At 39.1% G+C, this 24,714-nt stretch overlaps 1 protein-coding gene across 1 annotated transcript in view; it reads left to right on the forward strand.

Moving 5' to 3' along the window:
* The window catches only part of PTPRM (protein tyrosine phosphatase receptor type M), a 777,319-nt gene that overhangs the window by 509,868 nt on the left and 242,737 nt on the right, over nucleotides 1–24,714 (forward strand). Inside the window, exons 12-13 of the mRNA XM_036100805.2 lie at nucleotides 16,921–17,194; nucleotides 18,230–18,266. Of these exons, the coding sequence (XP_035956698.2) occupies nucleotides 16,921–17,194; nucleotides 18,230–18,266 (311 nt within the window). The remainder of the gene's footprint in view (nucleotides 1–16,920; nucleotides 17,195–18,229; nucleotides 18,267–24,714) is intronic.

Raw genomic sequence — 24,714 nt, forward strand, 5'->3', positions numbered from 1 at the left:
CTGGCTATTCGGGGTCTTTTCTGGTTCCATACAAATTTTAGGATTATTTGTTCCATTTCTTTGAAAAAAGTGGATGGTATTTTGATGGGGATTGCATTGAATGTGTAGATTGCTCTAGGTAGCATTGACATCTTCACAATATTTGTTCTTCCAATCCATGAGCATGGAACGTTTTTCCATTTCTTTGTGTCTTCCTCAATTTCTTTCATGAGTATTTTATAGTTTTCTGAGTACAGATCCTTTGCCTCCTTGGTTAGATTTATTCCTAGGTATCTTATGGTTTTGGGTGCAATTGTAAATGGGATCGACTCCTTAATTTCTCTTTCTTCTGTCTTATTGTTGGTGTGTAGGAATGCCACTGACTTCTGTGCATTTATTTTATATCCTGCCACTTTACTGAATTCCTGTATGAGTTCTAGCAGTTTTGGGGTGGAGTCTTTTGGGTTTTCCACATAAAGTATCATATCATCTGCAAACAGTGAGAGTTTGACTTCTTCTTTGCCGATTCGGATGCCTTTTATTTCTTTTTGTTGTCTGATTGCTGTGGCTAGGACTTCTAATACTATGTTGAATAGCAGTGGTGATAGTGGACATCCCTGCCGTGTTCCTGACCTTAGGGGGAAAGCTCTCAGTTTTTCCGCATTTAGAATGATATTCGCTGTAGGTTTTTCATAGATGGCTTTTATGATATTGAGGTATGTACCCTCTATGTCTATACTCTGAAGAGTTTTGATCAAGAAAGGTTGCTGTACTTTGTCAAATGCTTTTTCTGCATCTATTGAGAGGATCATATGATTCTTGTTCTTTCTTTTGTTAATGTATTGTATCATGTTGATTGATTTGCGGATGTTGAACCAACCTTGCAGCCCAGGGATAAATCCCACTTGGTCGTGGTGAATAATCCTTTTAATGTACTGTTGGATTCTATTGGCTAGTATTTTGGTGAAAATTTTTACATCCATGTTCATCAGGGATATTGGTCTGTAATTCTCCTTTTTGATGGGGTCTTTGTCTGGTTTGGGGATCAAGGTAATGATGGCCTCATAAAATGAGTTTGGAAGTTTTCCTTCCATTTCTATTTTTTGGAACAGTTTCAGAAGAATAGGTATTAATTCTTCTTGAAATGTTTGGTAGAATTCCCCTGGGAAGCCATCTGGCCCCGGGCTTTTGTTTGTTGGGAGATTTTTGATGACTGCTTCAATTTCCTTAGTGGTTATAGGTCTGTTCACGTTTTCTATTTCTTCCTGGTTCAGTTTTGGAAGTTGATACATCTCTAGGAATGCAGCCGTTTCTTCCAGGTTATCTAATTTGCTGGCATAGAGTTGCTCATAATATGTTCTTATAATTGTTTGTATTTCTTTGGTGTTGGTTGTGATCTCTCCTCTTTCATTCATGATTTTGTTGATTTGGGTTATTTCTCTTTTCTTTTTGATAAGTCTGGCCAGGGGTTTATCAATCTTGTTAATTCTTTCAAAGAACCAGCTCCTAGTTTCGTTGATCTGTTCTGCTGTTCTTTTAGTTTCTATTTCATTGATTTCTGCTCTGATCTTTATTATTTCTCTTCTCCTGCTGGGTTTAGGCTTTATTTGCTGTTCTTTCTCCAGCTCCTTTAGGTGTAGGGTTAGGTTGTGTACTTGAGGCCTTTCTTGTTTCTTGAGAAAGGCTTGTATTGCTATATACTTTCCTCTTAGGACTGCCTTTGCTGCAGCCCAAAGATTTTGAATAGTTGTGTTTTCATTTTCATTGGTTTCCATGAATTTTTTTAATTCTTCTTTAATTTCCTGGTTGACCCATTCATTCTTTAGTAGGATGCTCTTTAGCCTCCATGTATTTGAGTTCTTTCTGACTTTCCTCTTGTGATTGAGTTCTAGTTTCAAAGCATTGTGGTCTGAAAATAGGCAGGGAATGATCCCAATCTTTTGGTACCGGTTGAGACCTGATTTATGACCTAGGATGTGATCGATTCTGGAGAATGTTCCATGGGCACTAGAGAAGAATGTGTATTCCGTTGCTTTGGGATGGAATGTTCTGAATATGTCTGTGAAGTCCATTTGGTCCAGTGTGTCATTTAAAGTCTTTATTTCCTTGTTGATCTTTTGCTTAGACGATCTGTCCATTTCAGTGAGGGGGGTGTTAACGTCCCCCACTATTATTGTATTGTTGTCGATGTGTTTCTTTGCTTTTGTTATTAATTGCCTGATATAATTGGCTGCTCCCATGTTAGGGGCATAGATATTTACAATTGTTAGATCTTCTTGTTGGATAGACCCTTTAAGTAGGATATAGGGTCCTTCCTCATCTCTTATTACAGTCTTTGGTTTAAAATCTAATTTGTCTGATATAAGGATTGCCACCCCAGCGTTCTTTTGGTGTCCATTAGCATGGTAAATGGTTTTCCACCCCCTCACTTTCAACCTGGGGGTGTCTTTGGGTCTAAAATGAGTCTCTAGCAGGCAGCATATCGATGGGTCTTGATTTTTAATCCAGTCTGATAGCCTGTGCCTTTTGATTGGGGCATTTAGCCCATTTACATTCAGGGTAACTATTGAAAGATAGGAACTTAGTGCCATTGTATTGCCTGTAAGGTGACTGTTACTGTATATTGTCTGTGTTCCTTTCTGGTCTATGTTGCTTTTAGGCTCTCTCTTTGCTTAGAGGACCCCTTTCAAGATTTCTTTTTTTTTTTTTAAAGATTTTATTTATTTATTTGACAGAAAGAGAGACAGCGAGAGAGGGAACACAAGCAAGGGGAGTGGCAGAGGGAGGGGGAGAAGCAGGCCTCCTGAGGAGCAGGGAGCCTGATGCGGGGCTCGATCCCAGGACCCTGGGATCATGACCTGAGCTGAAGGCAGACGCTTAACCATCTGAGCCACCCAGGCGCCCCTCTTTCAAGATTTCTTGTAGGGCTGGTTTCGTGTTTGCAAATTCCTTTAGTTTTTGTTTGTCCTGGAAGCTTTTTATCTCTCCTTCTATTTTCAATGACAGCCTAGCTGGCTGTAGTATTCTTGGCTGCATATTTTTCTCATTTAGTGCTCTGAATATATCCTGCCAGTCCTTTCTGGCCTGCCAGGTCTCTGTGGATAGGTCTGTTGCCAATCTAATGTTTCTACCATTTTAGGTTACATATCTCTTCTCCCGAGCTGCTTTCAGGATCTTCTCTTTGTCTCTGAGACTCGTAAGTTTTACTATTAGATGTCGGGGTGTTGACCTATTTTTATTGATTTTGAGAGGGCTTCTCTGTGCTTCCTGGATTTTGTTGCCTGTTTCCTTCCCCAAATTAGGGAAGTTCTCTGCTGTAATTTGCTCCATTATACCTTCTGCCCCTCTCTCTCTTTCTTCTTCTTCTGGGATCCCAATTATTCTAATGTTGTTTCATCTTATGGTATCGCTCATCTCTCGAATTCTGCCCTCGTGATCCAGTAGTTGTTTATCTCTCTTTTTCTCAGCTTCTTTATTTTCCATGATTTGGTCTTCTATATCACTGATTCTGTCTTCTGCCTCATTTATCCTAGCAGTTAGCGCCTCCACATTTGATTGCACCTCATTAATAGTCTTTTTGATTTCGACTTGGTTAGATTTTAGTTCTTTCACTTCTCCAGAAAGGGTTTCTCTAATAACTTCCATGATTTTTTCAAGCCCAGCTAGTATCTTTAAAGTGATGATTCTGAACTCTAGATCTGACATCATACTAATGTACCTATTGAGTAGGTCCCTGGCAGTCGGTACTACCTCTTGTTCTTTTTGTTGAGGTGATTTTTTCCGTCTTGTCATTTTGTGCAGAGGAGAATAGATTAATGAGAGAACAAAATGCTAACAGGGTAACAACGTTCCCAGAAAATATACTCTAAACAAATCAGAAAAGACCTGAAGCAGGGGGAAAAGAAAGGGAAAAAGAGAAAAAAGAAAAAGAAAAAGATAAAGATAAAAATAAACAAAAACAGAACAAAACCAAAAAAAACCAGAATGTGATCAAATATGATCAGGCTGGTATATAGATCAGTGCCACACACTAGATTTTGGGTGTATTTTGGTCTGTTAGAAGAAAGTGCCTCCCAAAATTTTAAAGAAAGAAAAACTTATATATGTACAAAAATAAGGGTTGATATGATGAAGGGATGGAATATGACTGTAAAGATGGAAATTATAAAAAAATTTTATAAAAGGAATTGATAAGTTGTTTGAAAAAAGAAAGAAGAGGATTAAAAAAAAAAGAAAAAAGAAAAAAAAAAGGCAGAGAATGTGATCAGGCAGGGGAGCAGAAAAAACCATACACTAGAGATTTAGGGTATATTTTGATCTGTTAGAAGAAACTATCTCAAAACTTTAAAGAGAGAACAACTTATATATATATGCCAAAAATACGGGTAACTACTATGAAGGGATAGAATATGACTCTAAAAATGAAAAATAAAAATGTTTTTTTAAAAAAGGGATTGATAAGATGTTGGTTGAAAAAGGGAAAAAGAAAAATTAAAAAAAAAAAACAGTTAAAAAAAATTAACTTTGAAAGACTAAAGAATCATGGTAAAAAAGCCATGAATTCTATGTGCATTATTCCCCTAGCGCTGGAGTTCTGCCGTTCTCATTGATGGGTAAACTTGGTCTTGGCTGGCTGTTCTCGCTGATCTTCTGGGGGAGGGGTCTGTTGCCATGGTTTCCAAATGTCTTTGCCGGAGGTGGAATTGCCCCGCCCTTGCCGGTCGGGGCTAAGTAATCTGCTCGGGTTTGCTCTCCGGAGCTTTTGTTCCCTGCAAGCTTTCCGTACAGCTTTGGAGGCGGAGAGTGAAAATGGCGGCCTCCCAATCTCCGCCCCGGAGGAACCGAGAACTCGGGGCCCCGCTCCTCAGTGAGCCCCCAGAGAAAAGCCATCAGTCACTCCCGTCTCCCCGGTCTCCGGCCTCACTCCGTGCTCACCCGGCCTGTGACCAAGTGTTTCTATCTCTGGCACCTGACCCCGTGTGGAGTCTCCAAACCCAGCAGATCCCTGCGGTGCGCTCCCGCGCCGCTCCTCCCGGGGGAAAAAGATGAGTCTCTCCGGATCTGCCGCTTGTTGGGTCCCTGCTGGAGGAGCAGTGGCCCGACTGTGCCGCGGATCATGGTTTATGGCAACCCCGAGCTGAGAGCCCGCTCCTCGGCTCCGTCTCTGCAGCCAGCTTTCCCGCTCCAATACCTGGGAGCTCTGACACACTCAGGCACCCCTGGTCTTTCTGTGACCCCGAGGGTCCTGAGACCACACTGTCCTGCGAGGGTTCCACCCCCTGCTTAGCCACCGGAGTGACGTCCCTCAGCAGAGCAGACTTCTGAAAGTTCCGATTTTGTGAGCTCCGCGGCTCTATCACTTGCCAGAAGCGGCCGACGGAGGCCCCTCCCCCGCCGTCTATCCTCCCGAATATCGCCTCGGATTCACTTCTCCGCACGTCCTACCTTCCAGAAAGTGGTCACTTTTCTGTTCAGAGAGTTGTTGCTCTTCTTTTCTTCGATCTCCTGTTTAGTTCGTAGGTGTTCAGAATGGTTTGATCCCTATCCAGCTGAATTCCTGAGAGGAGACAAAATCCAGGTCTCCTACTCCTCCGCCATCTTGCTCCACCCCTATAAACTTCAGATTTCTAATCATCACTGTCCTTTAACATTTATGCCCATTTACTGTGATTATCACTTAAATAGGATCTATGTTCTAGGGGTGCATGGGTGGGGCTCAGTCAGTTAAGCCTCCCAACTCTTGGTCTCAACTCACGTCATGATCTCAGGGTTGAAGATAGAGCCCTGCATTGGGCTCCATGCTCAGTGTGGACGGAGTCTGCTTGAGATTCTCTCTCTCCCTCTCCCTCTGCCCCTCCCCCTGCTCGCACTCTCTCTAAATAAATAAATAAATAAAATCTTAAAAAAATAATAAATAAATAGGATCTATGTTCTAAAGGTAACCCATATTTTGACAGTAATTTTATGGAAGTTGTAAGAGCTGTGTGTATTAATACTGTAAGTTCATTTCAAAAAATCATCAAAGTTTCAGAAGACCTTGTGTTCTGTCAACCACTATTGGATGGAGTAGTTACAAATACCAGCTCTTTTCTGGGAAGGAAGGCACAAAGGTATTCAGAATCATAAACAATGTAGCCAACCACCGAAGGGAGTTTGATGGTCTTGGGTTTAAATCCTGGTGCGTGTTTACACTGTTAACCTTGGGCAAGTCATGTAACTCTTTTGAGTCCCATTCCCCTCATCAGTCAGATACGAGTAATAATCTACCTCAGAGGACAGCTGAAAGAATAACAGTCAGCAAAGCACTCAGGATAGTATCTAACACAGATGTTATCTGCTTAACGTAGGAAAGCTTTTCTTATTTATTATTGATGCTATTCTGGCCTATACTGATGGCAATAACATTACCTAGATAATGTGGTGGCCCCTTCTGCCCACTAGGTCCTACTATAATATTCCTGAACTTCAGTTATTATCTGAGCAGTCTGTCATACAGGAATAATAATTACGATAATAAATAATGAATAATTATTGTGACTTGGACTGAGTAGCTATCATGTGCCAGGCCAATGCTCGGTCCTTTACGAAATGGTTTCTAACCATCAAGAGCAGACATCCTCATCAGATGCCAGCATCCTTGTGCACAGGAGGTACTAAGGTCTGGGGAGGTGAACTCTCCCTGTGCAGCCCCATGTGACCAGTGAAGCCAAATGCATGTCAGGCACCTTCTCCCTCCCAGGAGCATCCCTCCTCGGCCCATAGACCTCTTCCCTGCAGACTCTCTCAGGAACCCAGCCTGGTTACACCTTCCTTTGCAGACGTGGGCCACATTGCAAATTAATATCCTCTCTTCATTGTCTCTTCTAGTGTTAAGAAATCATGTTAATTACACCTTCAATTTTAGATTATGATCATTGGAATCTTTGGGGTTTACCCCTGTTACCTCTTAGAGGTTAGGAGGGTTTTTTCATGTTGTTCTCTTCGTTATTATTTTGAAACCAACTTATTTGTTTCTTTTTTTGGTGAAGCCCAACTCCCATTACAACTTACTCATTGTTTAGCAGTACAGTTTTGAGTACTTGGAGGACTTGGATTAAACAAATTTGCTTTAGTGTATTGGATTGTTTTGATCAAATTAGTCTTTTTTGTTGTTGATATATGTGTTCTTTTTCATTTCACCATTCTTAATAGTCTCCAGAGAATGAAGAAAAAAAGATACCAGTTCTTTTGAAATGCTTATTAGTGGCTTTTTAATTGCTCCCTCTTATTTCTTGAAGAAATGTGAACTACAGGAGCATCATAAATTTGGGGGCTAAATGTTCTTTTGTCAGTGCTTGAACCTTTTGAAAGGTTCTATCTGGTTCTATTCTTTAAATTCTTTAAGGAGAAGAGCTCTAAATATCTGATTTCCAACCTAATTTTTTTTCCTTTTTTTCATTGGGATACACATAATCACAAAGACCAAAATGTCATTCAATGGTAAAACTTCAATTCTATATTACTATATTGGGCTTGGTTTTTTTTATTACTTCTTATAGCTGAATTGCAACAGTGTGTGTTAACAAAAGGTGCTAAATCTCTTATTACCACCACCACCATCCTTCCCCCACCTGATTTTAGGTGAATTTTATTGTATTAAAAAATAATACTCTGGATTCCTTTACTGCCAGGAAACAAAGATCATTTTTATTAATGTTGCTTCTAGGATGACAATGTCAGTCATCTCTTTGAAAATTCATTTTGGAAACTAAGTTTGTTCTTCAAGAACCCTTGAAAAGCTTTAAAAATGGCAAGGGAAGATAATAATAATAGAGTAGATGTATTTGAGCATTTATACAATGAAACTTAATTTAACTTTCCCTCAAACTCCATTTCAAACTTGCTTTTTGTGCATAAAAATATAGTGCATAGCTTTCCTTCCCCTATTTTTCAAATTTTCTCCTCTTCAACATAATCTCCTCTGAAGGATTCTATGTATTAGATCAGAGCTCCGGTCTTATTACCAGGGTCTCCGCGGCAGGTGCACCAGGGAGCAGAGGCCCCAAGCTCAGGACAGCAGCTGGACCTTCCATAAAGCAGAGAGGCTGCCGGTGGACAGGGGCAGCCGGAAATGGCTCTCAGGGCCAAACTCGACAACCACCCCCAACCCCAAAACACAACAGAACACAGCTGTAGGGGCACTTGGGTAGCTCAGCTGGTTAAGCATCTGCCTTCGGCTCGGGTCATGATCTCAGGGTCCTGGGATCAATTCCCACATCGGGCTCCTTGTTCTTTGGAGAGCCTGCTTCTCCCTCTCCTTCTGCTTCTCCCCCTGCTTGTGCGCGCGCTCTCTCTCTTTCTCTCTCTCAAATAAATAAATAAAATCTCTAAAAAAAAAAAAAAAAAACCCACAGCTGTAGTATTTTGATTTGACCTTAATGATTAACATGGATATCAGTTGAAATACTGACATTGAGAAACGATGGATCTCGTAACCTGAGGATTGATCATACACGGCAGAAAGAATAGTTGCAAATTGGCCTGACAGCGATTTGGAGAGAGCTACATAGAGCGGAACAGAAACCAGGACTGCATGTTTGTGGGCTTCTTTCCCCACCCACCCCCAGAGAGCAGAGGCAGCTCGTGTCTTGGTCCTCACAGGTGGCCATGGGGGTCAAGACAAGGAGCCCTGCTTGGCATGCCCTCCAAGGCAGTTTTCAGGGAACTCTTGGGGCAGCACTTGGGGAGGTATCCAACCTAGGGCACAGCCCATTACCTTCAGTCTGCTGTACTATTTATTGATAAAGGGTCCTTACAGGTTCTTGGAAGCTGTTGCAAGCAGTCATTAGTGAGTCTGAGGTTAAAGCTTGTTGGAACTCCGGTGGGGTTTTGTTAGTACCAGTGGTTGGAGAGAGTGGGGACTATATAGGGGATCTAAAGACATTAGCTTTTTTGTTTGTTGTCATGCCTTTATTTTTAATTTGGGAAGAAAGCTGGTGGCCCTAGGCAGGACAACAGTCTTTGGGTGTTACTGGTGGGAATGTTCAGGCACTAGGTCCAGCCCAGATGTCCTCAATGAAGAGATGCTGTAAGAGCTTGGCTTAAACATCATCACTCTTCCCCTGCATTCCATTACACCTGGTACAAACCCAGATCAGGTCCCTGTCACAGCAGTTCTTTGTTTGAGTGACCTATTTCTAATACCCTTAGGCTGGTCTTCTCAAGGACAGGGACAGTCTATGCCAAATTCCTCTTCCTGTTCTTCCCTCGTGCCTGGTACCATGCTTGAAACATGATAAATATTGTAAAAAGGAAGGATGGAGGACACATGAATGAAATAATTGTCTTCTCATGTATTGATGTAGAGACTTGCCTAATCTTGTGCCAGGAGTTATAAAATATTAGATCTTGAAAGGATCTTATTGGTTAGTCGATGATTTAGTGGCAAAGCTGGACCCACTTGCCTATGGTATGGTGACTCCCAGTTCAGTGTTCTCTCTATGGCACCCACCTTTGGTTCACCTGCCTTTTGTTTTTTTGTTTTTGTTTTTTGGTTTTTTTATTTGTAATTTTTTTTATTTGAATTCAATTAGCCAACATACAGTACATCATTAGTTTTTGATGTAGTGTTCAGTGATTCATTAGTTGCATATAACATGGAGTGCTCATCACATCACATGCCCTCCTTAATACCTGTCACTCAGTTACCCCACCCCCCACCCACCTCCCTTTCCACAACCTTCAGTTTGTTTCCTGGAGTCAGGAGTCTCTCATGATTTGTCTCCCTCTCTGATTTCTTCCCATTCAGTTTTCCCTCCCTTCCCCTATGATCCTCTGCACTATTTCTTATATTCCACATATGAGTAACACCATATGAGAATTATCTTTCCCTGCCTTTTGGATGGTGGCATTTATTTTCCAGCTCACCTAGCCTGCAGTATTATTCCTTTTAGGGACCGAAAGATTCTGAATTGAATATAATACAAACATGCAATAATGAAAACATTTAGTGTGGCTTTGATGGTATTTGATTTCCATTTTTATTCAAATCACTAGTGCTTTTTAAGAAAACATACTTTCATAATAGTAGCCAACCTTGAATTATAATTTTTACCATCATATGTTTGTTATGAAATTGTGATGATTAAATTATGATTAGCTTAAGTGAAATAAAATCTGTAAAGGAAAATGTCTTCGTTTGTTAAAACGGGGAGAAATCATTCTTAAAGAGGTTCCATCTAGGACTAATTTACTTGAAATTTGGTGCCTGTTGTGAAGATTAATAACAGGTGGCCTTTTACAGAGCTGCTCAGCCTGAGTCTAATGTTTTAGTTGTTCCTTTATTATCCCAAACCTCCATAACTAAAGGACTTTTTTCTTCCTGCCCTTTGTTCACAATATGGAACTGTAATTGACTTCATATTTCTCACCCAACCTTTCAGCTGTAATTAATATTTTATTATATCAGATTTTATCACTAACTAGCAGAGCAGCAGGGTATCGGACCGCACGCTCAGGCATGCTTGCACATGCACACATATATGCATGCACACACACGTGCGTGCACACACACACAGACACACAAAACACCAGTAACTTACAGATGCTAGGCAAGCTCCTTGTGATGAATTATGGCTGAGAGAACGTAAAATATATTTGTGGTGTCCCACAAATATTCCAAAACAATTTATGGCCAATCTTAATCTGGAACAGAGTAGGACAAAGAGAAATTAAAGTTGCTAACATAAAATATCCAACCCCCCAGGTCTATTTATGCTGCGTGGTGTGTTACCCAGTGCCCACTCTCTGTGCAAAACTAGTTATCAGTCATCATTTAGTGACTTAATGAACGGGACTGTGTCAGTTCAGCAACTCTCAGCGCTAGTGTTACATGAAGGACTCTGAAGAATCCTAGTCATGGCGGTAAACATATTGAACATATTGAACTGACCTTTTATCCCCCTAATTTTTAACTGGCGACAATACTTTTAAAGCTTAGTTTAGTTGTACGAGGTTGTTTGAATTATTAGGGTGTTGTTCCAGTAAGTGCTGACAGGTTTAGGACCAAACTTTGGTTTGGGAAGGGGAAGGATCAAACCAAAAACAGGAAGAAAATAAATTCTGTGTTGTTACATGGCAGTAAACTTTAATTACACATTTATTTTACATGCTTTGCATCTAATTTATACTTTCATTTTCTATTGCCCCCCAAAAAGTAATCTTCAGGAAGACAGAAATACCAGTCTTTATTCTTTTTTTATACATATAGAATAGATGGTTTTACCAAAAATTGCAAATCAAGCTAAAAGGCACTGTTAGGTACCATGAAATGAACAATATTCTAAGTCCTTGAAATGATCAGAAGTGCGGACTTTAAAGGATTAGCAAAAGCAACAATGAAATGGATTGTTAACTTCTCTCCCTCTCCCCACTCCTCCTCACCCCCTGTTCTGCTATCCGGTTGGATAACCTTCCAGTATTTTATGCTGATAAGAAATAGAATAAGTGGATAAGAAAAATGGACTTAACAACTAAGTGTTTAATCTTGAAATGAATTAAGACCAAAATTTTAAAGTCAATTTCAACTCTGCAGCAGGCTTCCCCTCAACATCTTCAAAGTTAGAAAAAACCAAAAATATCTCATCACATTTGAACTTTCAAGTTTAACAGAGTACATGAAAGATGTTCCGATGTTCTTTTCTAGGTTATACTTCATGTGCTAGTCTATATAAATGCAGATTTCTTATTCTCCTTGTAAAAGCCTTAGAGTTTTGTTGTAGGAAAGCCTCGCATAAATTAAACTTTAAATTAAATTTCATTCCATAAGAAAGTTATGATATAGTGATGTCACAGTTTTGGCAGATTCATCTTCCCTATGGATTGTGCCTTCATATTGCAAATGCCATAGGAAGATTTTATGTTACTTTAAATTCCAGAATAGTGGAGGAATCAGGATAGGGACGGTGTAACTTTAATAAACAAAGGGAGCATGAGTAATACATTAGAAGGATAATAGAATTTTAATTCAGCTCACTAAGCTAGAAACTTCTGCTTGGTTTTCCATCCTCGAGAACTTGCTCTTTTTAATCATCTTCTTAGAAAAACCATTCAGAGAGATTTTCAAAGCTACTTTTTGAGATTCCAATTGTGGTTGGACAGATTTTATGAAATTCACTAGTGAAATGATGTTATTTGCACCAATGAAAAACATATCAGAGAGTTCTGTTGAGGTGCCATTGACCTAGGTGCCAATAATGTGTTAATTTCCATCAGGAAGACAGCAATGTGTGGCAATTGGGCAGCAGATAGGACTTAGCTATTTTTCGTTAGCGCTTGGACGTTGATAAAGGGGAATAGAAAAGAGCTGCTTGACCTTTCAGTGCTTAAATTATTAAAGAGCAAATAGATTTGAGGTCTGGATGCTTGCAAATCTAATATCTCTTGTGGAGCAAGGATGAAAAGACATTTTAGGTCTGAAATTGCTCTAGTCAACTTAGTTCTTCCTTTAATATATCTGAATATGAGTAGATGGTAGCCATTTAAAAAGTAATATATCTGGAGTGGAGCAGAGTGTATAACATATCAGCTGGCTGCAGTGGGGACCCATTAAATGATCATTTAATTCTCAAGTTTTCATCTAATCCTCACAAAATTCCTGCTTGGAAAAATTAATTTCTTCCGCCCATATTCACATAGATGGCATTTAAGTCACAAAACAAAATTTTCTTTCATTCAGAAATGTCAAATATTATATTGTTCAAGTTAAAATAGGGCAGTGCCTGGTACATAGTAGGTGTTCAAAAACATTTCTTAAGTTAATAAATGAGTAAATATACACACAGCACAGCACACATACTAGCAAAGTTGGGGAAAAGATGAATGGGAAGTAAGAGACGAAGGTGTGAGAAGGGGATAGAAAAACAGAGGAGGCAGTGTTTGATTCTCTCAGGGCTCATTATTTAATCGTGGGTTTTCTTGCATAAACTTACAATCTAACCAGCATCCTCTCATCATGAAACCTGTTTCTTTCTTTTTTTTTTTTTAAGATTTTATTTATTTATTTGACAGAGAGAGACACAGTGAGAGAGGGAACACAAGCAGGGGGTGTGGGAGAGGGAGAAGCAGGCTTCCCACGGAGCAGGGAGCCTGACGCGGGGCTTGATCCCAGGGCCCTGAGATCATGACCTGAGCCAAAGGCAGACGCTTAACGACTGAGCCACCCAGGCACTCCATGAAACCTGTTTCTTGATAATTTCTTCTTCTCTTTGCGCTTGGGTATTCAAGAAATGAATACAAAATAAACTTAGTATTAAATTTTAGTAAAGCAGGGCATATTTGTGATTACCAGTGTATTTCTTCCCTACCACTACATATAATGTATATAAAATAGAAATTACTTGTGGATTATATTATGCTTTCAAAAATATGTGCCTCATGGTCCACTTCAAAGTGTGCTGAGATAGAGATGACTAAATCACAGACCTGTTCCTCCAGGAACTTGTGAGGTTTTTGAAAATATTGATAAATAGACACAAATGATTAGTAGTCTTTACAAGAAACATATTTTTGTGAGTGTGGAGCAAAGCAAGAGTACATCAAAATGGGGGAGCAGATCATAAGCCCCTGAGAGAAGGTTCATGAGAGGGTCTCAATCTTTTTATGACGTAGGGTCATCTGCTGAGAGTGGCGAAGGATTTCTGTGTGTTGGGGAGAACAGCATTTCAAGAACAAACTTGGGTCCAGGCCAAGGTGAAGGAATAGAGGACAAGGTGTTTGTGATAGGAGAATTCAAGATGGTGGCACTTGGACGGTCTGGAAGTGGTTGTGCTAGTCTTTCATCTAGAGGAGTTGGAAATGAAAAGTGAGTGATTACTGTCCTTGGTGCCATTGGTGACAGAGTTGCTGGTTGGAATCAAGAGCTGGAGAGGACGCCAGCCAGGTGCTGGCCTCAGCTGCAGATCCAGGAGCATCCTCCCTGGAAATTATTAATGACTCAGCAAGAGATGGGAGAGTGAGTTGAGGTCAAAGGTGAAATTACCATCTATAGCTCTGTTTATGTGATAAACGAGAAAGAATATACAATACTCAAAGTCAGTTGATTCTGAGAAGTAGGTGGGGACCAGTTTGTGTGTCAATTGTGTCTGCATAAGAGGGGAAGATGCCCATGGGGCAGACAGTTCACATGAGCCCCTTAACCAGGACTTTTACAGGTGATGCTAGTACTGCCTTGTCTGATGGTCATGAGACCACGTCTGCTACTTCATCCCCTGTGAGCCCCAGATGGAAAAGGCACTTCACCTCTGAACCCCAGTTTTCACATCAGTAATATTTTACTGATGTATAAAGGAAAATAAAGCTGACCTGTGCAAGTCTCCCAGCCTAGCACTTCCTGTATGGAATAATTTCTGCAAATTTTTTCTTCACATGTATCTTCACATTTCCACTTTGTGTAGTATATGAGTTTTACAGAGTTGTTTTTAAAGTGAAATTTTGAGAGGCCCTTGGTGACTCAGTTAAGCATCTGACTCTTGGTTTCGGCTCAGGTCATGATCTCACATAAATTAAACGTTAATGATCTCAGGGTCGTAAGATCAAGCCACGTGTCTGGCTCCACGCTCACCTGGGAGTCTGCTTGAAGATTCTCTTCCCCCTCTCCCCCCACTCATGCTTGTTCGCTCTCTCAAATAAATAAATAAATCTTTAGATTTGCTCTCGGGCAAATGTACTCAGCAGTTGAAAATAACATTTCTATTTTGCTATGATTTTGTGGGCCAGCAAAGGCTTGTCTGCACAGTTCCTGCTTGGGGTCTTGGGGCTGCCATCATGTGATGTTCAGCCATGTGGCCTTCCACAATGGTCCACACACATGGGCATCAGTGATGCCAGCTGTTGGCTGGGAGCTCTTTGGGACTGCAGAGCAGAGTGCCTGCATGTGGCCTCTCCACTGTGGCAGGTTCAGGGTGATTGGACCATATACATGGTGGCTGGCTTTTTCTTCCAGAAAACTATCTTCCCTGGGGAACCAGGCTGAAGATGGCATGGCCTCCTCTGACCAATGCCTTGAGAGTTACCCATTGTCCCACTGTTACATTCTTTTGGTTGTATGTTGTCATTAAGGTTGGCCAACCCCATTCTTGATGGGCTACGTGTAAGAAGTTGCAGATATATTTTAAAATCACCACATCTAACCATATATGTAGGAAGTCAGGGAGAAGGGGGTGAGAAATCAAAGTCCACTTTACCTCCATATGTGTTCCTTGTCCTCCATAGAGGATGATTCTTCCTAAATACATCCTTTCATGTCAGATCCATCACACAGAATTCTACGAGATTTGGTGGAGTGTTTTACATAACCAATAGAAAGTCTCTAATGTTAAGAGGTTAGGAAGTATTTCTGGTTTTTATTTAAGTTTACATCACACTCAGAATTTGCTTTATCATCGTACTGTAATCCTATTGTACTACCTGTCTACTGAGCAGTCATTGTGATGTTCTACAACAGTTGATTTTTATTTGGACAGAATTACAAACTGAACTGCAGCTGCTACATTGCATTCCTGTAATGGAATGTGTTAAGGAGTTGTACTCCCAGAAATAGGTGATTTCACTGAGTGCACATTCAGAGTTCACAAGGGCAACACCCAAAGAGGGACCGCTCCAGGCCCTCCCCAGGCAGCTGGGGTTGTTAGGCACCTCTCTCCTGCTCTTCTTGGGCAATAATGAGGACCCGTATGAGCAACTCTAGGATTGCAGGATTGTTCCAGGGAGTCATGGTGCTTTTCTGATACAGTGAGAACAAGGTACATTTCCTTGCCAGAATCAATCTATTCTGATTCAGTTCTGAAAGCTGCTGTCAAGTGTTAGTTTTGCTCAGTATCAGAAACTTTTTTTCACCAAAACTGCACAAATGTTCATCATTCTGGTAAAATATATATCTTAATAGAAACATCCATCCCGGGGCGCCTGGGTGGCTCAGTCGGTTAAGCGGCTGCCTTCGGCTCGGGTAATGATCCCAGGGTACTGGGATCAAGCCCCGCATTGGGCTCCCTGCTCGGCGGAGAGCCTGCTTCTCCCTCTCCCTCTGTCTGCCGCTCTGCCTACTTGTGCTCTCTCTCTATCTCTGTTAAATAAATAAAAAATCTTAAAAAAAAAAAAAAAGAAAAAGAAACATCCATCCCTTCAAGATTTGTCCCATTCTCCTATGGCTACTTTGAAATTCAGACATTGGAAGGGGGCAGGGAGGAAGGGGGGTAGGTGCTGGGACACCTATCCTTGCAGGCATCTTCAGAGCATGCTCATCCCCATCTTATCTTTATATATAATTCAAATAACCTGGTTCATGACCTATTCTTAGAAACTGCTTGTAACTCGAAGGCTTTTGAAATTCCAGTCTCTTTGCTCTCCTTACATCATCTCTTTCCATTGATCTGATATGGTGAAGGGCAAAAGAATATAAGAAAATATGGGAAGTTAAACTTTACTTAAACATGAATTACGTATTGTGTTTTGTGACTTGTTAAAACTTCACGTGCATTCATACAGATGTGATTGAAGAAAATAATACTTTGCCTTTTTTTAAAAAATAAACTTACAGTGAATATAATTTCACTTATTAGGTAAATTGAGTTACATGTGAGAAAAACATTATTTTAGTGTCCTGCTCACATAAACAGCAGAGATTGTTATATAATTTTTTTTTTCATTTTCGTGAACTTTGTTTCCCTCAATACGTTGTATTATCAGAGGTGAGAGAGTTCTATGGGAAGATGTTAAGCTCCTTCCCGCTCTTACATTGAGCAAGTGTTGAAGTGTTGAGTGAGTATCCATTATGTACTAGGCACTTATTATTGACTATATCCAGTGCATTCTTTATTTTGAATATTCGGTGGGCCCCAATTAAAGGCAAAGGGAATCAGCTCAATTATCATAAAATATCACTGATAGTGCTGCTTTTTCCCCTAGCGTCTATCAAGTAGTTGTTGAGGAAGAACGTCCTCGAAGAACTAAAAAGACAACAGAAATCTTGAAGTGCTACCCTGTGCCAATTCACTTCCAGAATGCGTCAATACTGAACTCACAGTACTACTTTGCTGCAGAATTCCCAGCGAACAGTCTCCAAGCTGCTCAGCCTTTTACTATTGGTGATAATAAGACATACAATGGATACTGGAACACTCCCCTTCTCCCCCATAAAAGCTACAGAATTTATTTCCAAGCTGCTAGTAGAGCCAATGGGGTAAGTTTTATAGATGGCTATTTACTTAGGCTATTTAGAGTTATTAATGTGAACATAGATTAAAGAAGATAGTCATAAGAAATAAAGGCATGCTTTTGTGTGTTTTAACTTGGAACAAATGGGGGTTTTCTTTCTCTTTCTAAACTTATTTTCACCTAGAGAAATTTATGGAAAGAAATGAATGTATTTGTGTTGGTAGGAAGAATGTATTGTCAACACGATGGTTTTTATTTTCAGTTTTTACCTGCTATCAAAAGTTGGCCAGCAATTCTGCTTAGCTTACTATTTTACAGGAAAATAGTATAGCTACAACACATACATTCAGCTCATTTAAAATTTTGTGAGATACACAACATCTGTCTTTTCAGCATATTCTATCCCATTTCTTTGGTTTCACGAGAGTTTATACTTCCTATAGCTGTGACTAAATTAGGTATCTTTTTTTTTTCTAAGAGAAAACAGCTTTAGAAAGATAAGATGAAAACAAAATAAAAACTATGGAGTCATTTCTGAATTTTTTCCCCTTTCCTGTTCAGGCCAACCCAGAACTCTGGTAAGATATAAGATATAAGTCTCCTTAAAAAGAAGTGTGAGTTTTCTAGATACCACCCTCCTTCACAGTATGAGTCTAAGTATCATCACTGACTTGACTTTTGCCAGTGAAAAGGGGGGGAATCTAGGACCCTGAGTTCTCCTCCAGTAGTATCTGCCCAGAGAGCAAGCAAGGATCTGAAGAAGCCAGGGCCACTAGGCAGAAACATTTTGGGAGTAGCTCCTCATTCATCATCCGCTCCAGAAATGCCCATGGCCGCCAGGTCTGGAGCTGGAAAATGTATCTGAGCGTGGTTCAAGTAGTAATCATCTTGTGAACATGTATCTGAGCGGGGTTCCAGAAGTGATCATCATGTGATTAACACCACACTCAGAACAATGAGATCATTCCTTATTGACATTTACATAGAATGACAGATAGTTTTATTTGTTTTAAATAAAACACAAATAGTGATTTTTTTTTCCCCTCTTTATTTGACACAGGAAACCAAAATAGACTGTGTCCGAGTGGCCACAAAAGGTAGGTTGAAACTGTGGGATGCTCTCCCAGTTTATGTCCTTTAAAAATTTAGATGGTATTTCAAAACTTCTTGGAATGTTAACTTCATTGAAAGAAGTGTGTGTATGGGTGGGTGGGTGTGTATTAGAGTCTTAGCAGTTAACATTGACTCACTATTTCATGTAGATACTTTTTAAAATAAGGAATCATATAATTGTGTTCCAAGCAGTTTTCAATGGTTAGCTTTTTCAGAATTCTTTTAAAATAAAAACAATGTCTATGTGATCTTAGTACAGGTTTTTTAAACCAGAGGAGTAATATGACTAATGAATCTTCATGTGCAAAGTAGTAAAATACTGCCTGCTAGTTTTAAGCAAATACCTAGTTATAAGAGCTCTCCCCAGGGGAGAGCATGGGCTTTTTTTGCTGATGACGGGTCTGTTGAACCAGTAACTGGATGCTGTTAGTGGAACTTCTGTTTCCCAGACCTGGTTAAACTTCTGAGAAAATGTGATCAAGGACCAGATGTAGAAGTGGCTGGGGCAAACCAGCATAAGCTCACCACACACAGCCTTCTAAAAAAGAGAGTACAGTTGTGTGTGGGCATGAGTTGTAAGGTCATCTTCTCAACCTTGCAACGTGGTTTTAACCAGCATATGGGAAGCATATGAGAAAATGCTTTGAGAAATGTAAAGTCCTGCATTAAAACGAGGCATTATAAATTAACACTTGTGGTTGAACACGCCCTTTCAGACCATTTGAGTGACCCTGAGCACAATGAATTCTGTGTGATTTAATTTAGAAATGATGGCTTGAAGGCATCGTCAGGTCTATGATACTAGATGTAATTGGGTTGTAGGCAATCATTTGAGTTCTGTTGGATAAAAATATCTTGTTTTTGTTGTTTCCCTCTCAGGGAGCATAGTTGGATATGTCATGGACATCCATCTGCATTTTTAAACTTCTCACTGAATTCTTATTTCATGAAGATATATGACCTTTTTACTCAGTTAGCTCGACAGATATTTCTTAGTTTCATGGTATGTGCCAAGCACTGTGTCAGGTACTCACGTCATTTGTATTTTGTTAGTCTCATGGGCTCATAGTTCTGTTTCCAACAATCTATTTATATTGATTTTGAAACACTCAGTTTTTTATATCATATTGTACCTGATTAAGTGCCTTTATTTTTAGGAATAAATTAATAATAAATGAAATTACAGATATTGGTTGTGTTTTATAAACTGTAATATGCTCTTAGCTATTAATTATTACAGTATTATGAAGACCCTCGAATGAGGTATCGATGTCCTGAGACCTCCAGACCACCGCCCATGCTTCAATTGCTGGATTGAATTCTCCTTCCCCTCGGGGTCTGAAAGAGTAAATCCAGTTCCACAGTGCCTAATTTATAATGCCTTATGTTGAACATCATAGCTGAAAGATTTGAAAGCACTTTCATACACGCGTTATCTATTTCTTCAACATTACTGTGAGAAAGGAGGCAGGTATTACTATTTTTAATTTTTAAATTAAGAAAATGCGTATTTTTAGAGACGACTTGACTAACCAAGGTCACTCAGCTGATAATCTGTGGGTCAAGGCTTAATTCCAAACTTTTGGACTCTGACCCGAAGTGTTTCACTATGTTTCACAGCTCTTCACCCAGCTGAACCTCTAATATATCCAGTTACGGTACTGCGTTGTATAAGTGTCTGCTCTCCCCTTGATTAAAATCGAGGCCCTGCCCAGTTTCCTCTGAAAGCAGTGAAATATCTGTCATCATGTTCAGCTACATAGCTAAACAATTATATAAATAACACGCTTGTAGATACGGAAATCTGACGTTGGCCGTTTTCACAATAGATTGGATTAAGTGGTGATTTGGATCCTTTTCTTCCATCAGCTAGATTTAAATCAATATTGTCATTTGTTTTTCAGTTCACCCAAGGATGATTAGGCAATCAGATGACCTGATTGACTAAATATTCCCCACTCATATTTTCTGAGTCATTAGCAAACATTGATATAGCAACAACCTCTATCCACATCAACTCTTTTGGGGAAAGAGGGGAACCAATGTTAAGAGTAATTATGTAACACTGTCATGTCTATTCACGAAAGCGTAATGCGGGAGGACACCTTGGGAAAATATCTCCTTGCAGGTGGAACTGAACTGTCCCATACTATTTTATTTTATTATGTTCTACATGCACAGATTCAATGAATTTCCTTTACAACACAGTCTAATGCCCCCCCCCCCCACTACAGTCAGATCATTTTTCTTTATTCATGCTAAAGATTCTTTCAGCAGTGCAGGAAGCCATTCCATCTTGACTACTTAGTCAAAACAGAGAAATAGGCAGTTCTAATAACCTTACTGGTCCCCTGCAGTAAAGACGCTGGAAATTTAAAAGAGTTCAGACTTTCTGTGTTTTTGCCACATGTGGCTGGCTGACAGTGTGGTGGATTAATTGAATTTCCAGGCACTAAACCACTTTCCTAAGCAGCATTTTGAATTTACAAAGATGTCGATGTTCTCATGAAACAACTGTTGACAAGTATTATAGAGAAACTATGGAGGTAGATTTGTTTTCACAGGAACCTAGTTTGTAATTTCAAGTATGGGTATGTCTCTTAAAGATATATTTCATACTATTTATACATTTAATGTTGTGATTATTTTAATAATATTCCACGGGTGTATTTTGACACTAATCATCTCAAATATAAAGCCTCATAAAAATTAGACATGGGAAAAAACCCTAAGGTGTGTTCTTACCTATCACCATATGTATGGGGGATTGCCTATATTTTCCTGTACCCTTTAATTTATACATCCAGATTCCTCACAGGTATACGTGACTGTATTTTTATTGTTGGCTATAGGCAAACGCATCACAGAATATTCTATCTCTTGAGTTAAAAGATAAAGACACATTACAATAATAGAATATGCATGATGTTTGGATGTTACCCTCAATCTGTATGGTGGAGTTAATAGAATAGCTTTTAGCTATTCTTAGATTCTCTTAGTTTTATTTTGATTTTTAATCACATTCGCATTTTTATAGTTGGATTCTTTTCAAGACCACTTTGGTCCAACTGTGTCTTAGCAGTTAGCGTATGTATTTTCTTTGACTTTTGCATACCTTATGGTTGCCTTGTGGTCAGTGGTAGGGTTGAAACTCTTTATGCTCGTCTGGAAGGCTTTGTTGATTATCAATTCTAAACAGACAGGATACACTTAAAAATCAGAATCTGTCTTGTAGGTAATTTAGACTTCTCATATTAAATGAGGTATATCCATTCTAATTGATATAATAATCAGTTTAAACTGTATACTTTGCATCAATCTTCCATAAAATAATATTTTCCATAACATGATACCCTCTGTCTTTCTCCTTGACAGTATAGCCATTTGGGGGCTTTCTTGTTAAACATTTATTTTAAAATGTATGTGAGCACCTACTAAATGTTAGGCGTAGTATAATCTGTGAAACTTCCTAGTATGTAAATATATCACTTTTAAATTTTTAAGGATTTTGAGTTCATAAAAGTTTGGGGGTTTTTTTGTTTGTTTCTTTGTTTTTAGTGTATGGGGGCTAGAGTCATATGCGTGTACTTATTCCTTTCTTTGCTGTGATTTGGCTAACAGTAGTATAACTACAACTTGAAACAAAAACTTCATGAGAACACATGCTAAATTCTTTTCAAAAGCATTATAGGAGTCTAAGTCTTAAACAAAAAGAAAAAAAAACATTATTTTTTGTCATATTTTAAGATGAATTTTTGGTGCAAAAATGCTTCACTGTTTTTAAGCTCGGTATTTTATTTAACTTACGTTTGTACTGCAATGTGCGTATGCTTTGCTGGAAGACCTTCAGAAAACTTTGAAGGATTTCCATTGTCCTGATACAATTCTAACTAGATTCAGAAATTTGAATGTTTCTTTTTTTAATCACTACGCTCTTTGAGAAGAAGTTTCTCTAGACTGTTTTCCTATTCACTGTTTTGTTCAAAGAAACACCATAGTTTCTAGGCCACAATGCTACAGAATGAAAACACACTGATAAAAGAGCTGAAAGGAATGTTGACATGCAAAGCTAATTAAGATTCCTTTTAATTATTCATATTCAATACAGGAGAAAACAAATTATATAGTAAGACCACTCATCTATGCTAATCTGCTATCATTTAGCTATGGCTTTAGAAATAGAAATATAGATATGATCTACATTTGTAATTCAGCATTTTGTAGAGAAAATATTTTCTTTGAGTGATCTGAAATAGTCTTCCCAATGTGCGTCATGAGTACAGTCCAGGCCCCTGAGAAGTTACTAAGGAAAAGAAAACCTGTTTAACTTTGTCCAGCCCTATGTTTCCCAAATTATTTGATCCAAACTCATTTTCCAAGAAACACGAAAGTCATGCTAAAGAGTTTGGTAAATACTGGTTCCTCACATCCCAGAAGACCCCACCACATGCAACTGAGACGATACTTTGCAAGTCTGATCCACTTTTTGCTCTTCCATTCATACCTTTGGGCCTAAAAGAGATCCTAAATTTATCAGCTACTATCAGATACTGTCTTCAAAGCAGAGGATTGGGATTTCTGACTTTACCTTACCAAATTTAGCAGTATTCTGTTTTGTAATGCATTTTTATTGATATTTTAAGATGGGGGCAGCAAATGTTTAGGCAAAGGGCAGAGGGTAAATATGTTAGGCTCTGTGAACTATATGGTCTCTGTCACAGCTACTCAGCTCTTCCACTGCTGTACAAGAGCAGCCGTGGGTGATGTGTAAGCAGTTAAGTCTGACTGTGTTCCAATAAGACTTTGTTTGCAAAAGTAGGACGTGGGCCAGCTGACTCCTTTTTAAGGTAATTTGTAACAGAATCTAGTTTTTTTTTTCCTGGTAACTAAAAATAATAGTCACAAATGAACGCTTTAGATGGCAGAACATAGAGATCATATAAAAACCCCTCCTGATATCTATAATGTACCTTTTCCATGGGGGTTTTGAGCCCCTGATTGCAATTTGCCTTTCCTTTAGTTGTGAATACATGGCTGCCCAACATAGCCATTTTCAAGTAACTTTTTGTTCATATTGTTTACCTTTTTCAGTATTGGGTAGATGCTCTGTTTTTGATCAGACAGTTGTGCTCGAAAGCAGAGTAGGTCACATTTTCCTGTAAGTAATAGAAAACCACACAGGAATATTGGTTGAACAACAGTAGTCTATGCCCAAGCAATCGTTATATGTATAAACTTGGTACCAACTTTGTAACAGGTCTTAGAAATTACATTTTACTGTTTGCAATTGATTATATCAGGATGCAAAACTGCATACTCTATCCTATCAAGAAAATTATCTCTGTAGTACCTCAGGAGTCCTCCATGTTCTGACCCAACTGGTAGTTTATTCATCTCACTTAGCAAGACTAGGAAGTTTTCATTAACAATGTGTGAAAGACAATTATCCCACTTCTGAATCCAGTTGCTACAGTTGTCTAGTTATAAGGAGCAGCACCGTTTCAATGGTGCAGAGGGATATTTCAAAATATTATGCAGCAGCAGTTTTGGGTTTAATTGTCTGCAGATGGTAGATGATCTATTTTCCTTACTCGCTGCCACATTTCTAATAGCACCCAGGCTGTTCCATGTAAATTAGTAATCTTTCATGTAAGCCTGTCCTTAATTTTCCAATATTTTTTCTTTGCATCATTTTCCAGTGGTATCATGTTAGAACTGACATTTTAATTTTCTATTTTTCCCCCAATATCTGTGTGTCATAAATGTTAACCATTTAAACACAACTGCTGAGCTGTGCAGGCAAACCAAGAAACCCCACTGGTCCGATTCAAGAATCTTAATCATGTCTTGGGTCACATGTGGACCATGACAATGATAGCAAAGGCAATTACTCATTTTCCTTTCTTTAACTGATGCTTTGAGATGCATTTTTTTCAGTCCCTTAATGTGACAAAATAAGGTCCCTAAATGGAAATGTTCTACATGAAATTTAGTTATCAGAGAAATTTCTCTACCTAAAAAATGTTTTTAGTGAAAGAAGATAATGTGCTCCACAAAGGTGATTTTAGCAAGAAGAGAAAATATTGTGACTTCAGCAGCAGAATTTTAAGTAACCTAATAAATTTTAAAAGCCTAAAGTTGGGATCATCAGAATTAGCAACGAATCATTTAGACGCTACGCTCAGTAGCATTTAGAAATACTATTCAGTCTAGAGCCTTATTTAGGACTTATGTTTTGTTTTTATTTTTTTTCCCTTCAGTTGATCTACCCAGAATCTCAGCCAAAGCTTGCAACTGTGTCATAGTTAGAAATCTAACTGCCTGACGAAAGCCTGTTTAAGGGAAAAGAATTCCAAAAATTCAACACTTTGCTATGTGTTTTTTTCTTTTTTCTTTTCTTCTCTTTTTGTTGTTGTTGGAACAAAGTTGAGA

This window comes from Halichoerus grypus, chromosome 13 (genome assembly GCF_964656455.1).
Source record: "Halichoerus grypus chromosome 13, mHalGry1.hap1.1, whole genome shotgun sequence".
Lineage (NCBI taxonomy): Eukaryota > Metazoa > Chordata > Mammalia > Carnivora > Phocidae > Halichoerus > Halichoerus grypus.